The sequence below is a fragment of the Papaver somniferum genome, chromosome 10, assembly GCF_003573695.1.
Source record: "Papaver somniferum cultivar HN1 chromosome 10, ASM357369v1, whole genome shotgun sequence".
Lineage (NCBI taxonomy): Eukaryota > Viridiplantae > Streptophyta > Magnoliopsida > Ranunculales > Papaveraceae > Papaver > Papaver somniferum.
Window position 1 is genome coordinate 10,863,403 of NC_039367.1, and position 1,035 is coordinate 10,864,437.

Genomic DNA, 1,035 nt, shown 5'->3' on the forward strand with positions numbered 1-1,035 from the left:
TGCTATAACAATGATGCTTATGAAGAATGTGTTAATTCCGAAGAGACTGTAGTTAAGTCTAACGACTTAGACACATTACACTCTATCTATAAGGTTTCTTCTAATCATCTTTATTGTGATATTCCTATTGATTCCTTGGTTGATGATGATTATGATGATGATTTATTACAGGGTCACAAACCCAGTGGAGAAGTTAATATACCTAGAATTGTTAGCACAACTTTTCAGAAGATCCTAATTTTGGATTAGAACCGCGTGCTTCTCCAGTATTGCTAGATTATTTTGCATCTCGTGACTTCTCTTTGCCTGTGCATGTCTCCCAGTTCGCTTCAGTTACCATCTTTAGCGAACCCTTTGACTCGGTTATTTTTGATCAAAATGATACATCCTTTGCAAAAACCAGGTTTGGGGGTAGCTCTTTCTTTTTGATAATCTCAATATCTTTATTAGTTTATAAATAAAGATAAACTGAGGTTATTAGTTGCTATATTGAGGATCCGAGGTTGTCATTGTTTGTAAATAATCTATTTTGGGTTGATCCCCAAATTTTCAGGTTATTAGTTTATAGGGATCCTTTATGAATATTCCAGTAGGTATTTTTTATTTTCTTGTTTTATTTTTTTTGAATTTCCCATCTTAATTTCTACATTGGATGACTCAATTACATTGAGGACAATGTAAATGTTTAAGTGTGGGGGAGTGGTTAAGGTTTTCACTTTCGTTATTTAAAAAAAAAATGTTTTTAGGGTTATGACCAACTGTGTAGCGGGTCTAAAAAATATATTTTTATATTTTTCTTACATGTCATGACCAGCTGTGTAGCGGGTCTAAAAGATATATTGAATGACCAGTTGTTTAGCGGGTCTACAAAAAAAATTATATAAAAAAATATAAAAATGACCAGCTGTTGAGCGGGTCTTTATGATTATCTGTTTGTTGTTTAGCGGACTTCTCTACACCACTATTTAGTGGTTTCGTCTTGCTGTTTAGCAGACTTCTCTACACCACTGTTTAGTAGATTCGTCTCGCTGTTTA

The 1,035-nt window shown here is 33.5% G+C and overlaps 1 protein-coding gene across 1 annotated transcript in view; it reads left to right on the forward strand.

Annotated features, from left to right (window-relative positions):
* LOC113317083 overlaps window positions 1-496 on the forward strand; it is a 4,018-nt gene extending 3,522 nt beyond the window's left edge. The window contains exon 3 of the mRNA XM_026565228.1: window positions 172-496. Within this exon, the coding sequence (XP_026421013.1) occupies window positions 172-249 (78 nt within the window). The 3' untranslated portion in view covers window positions 250-496. The remainder of the gene's footprint in view (window positions 1-171) is intronic.
* The last annotated feature ends 539 nt before the right edge of the window (window positions 497-1,035 follow it).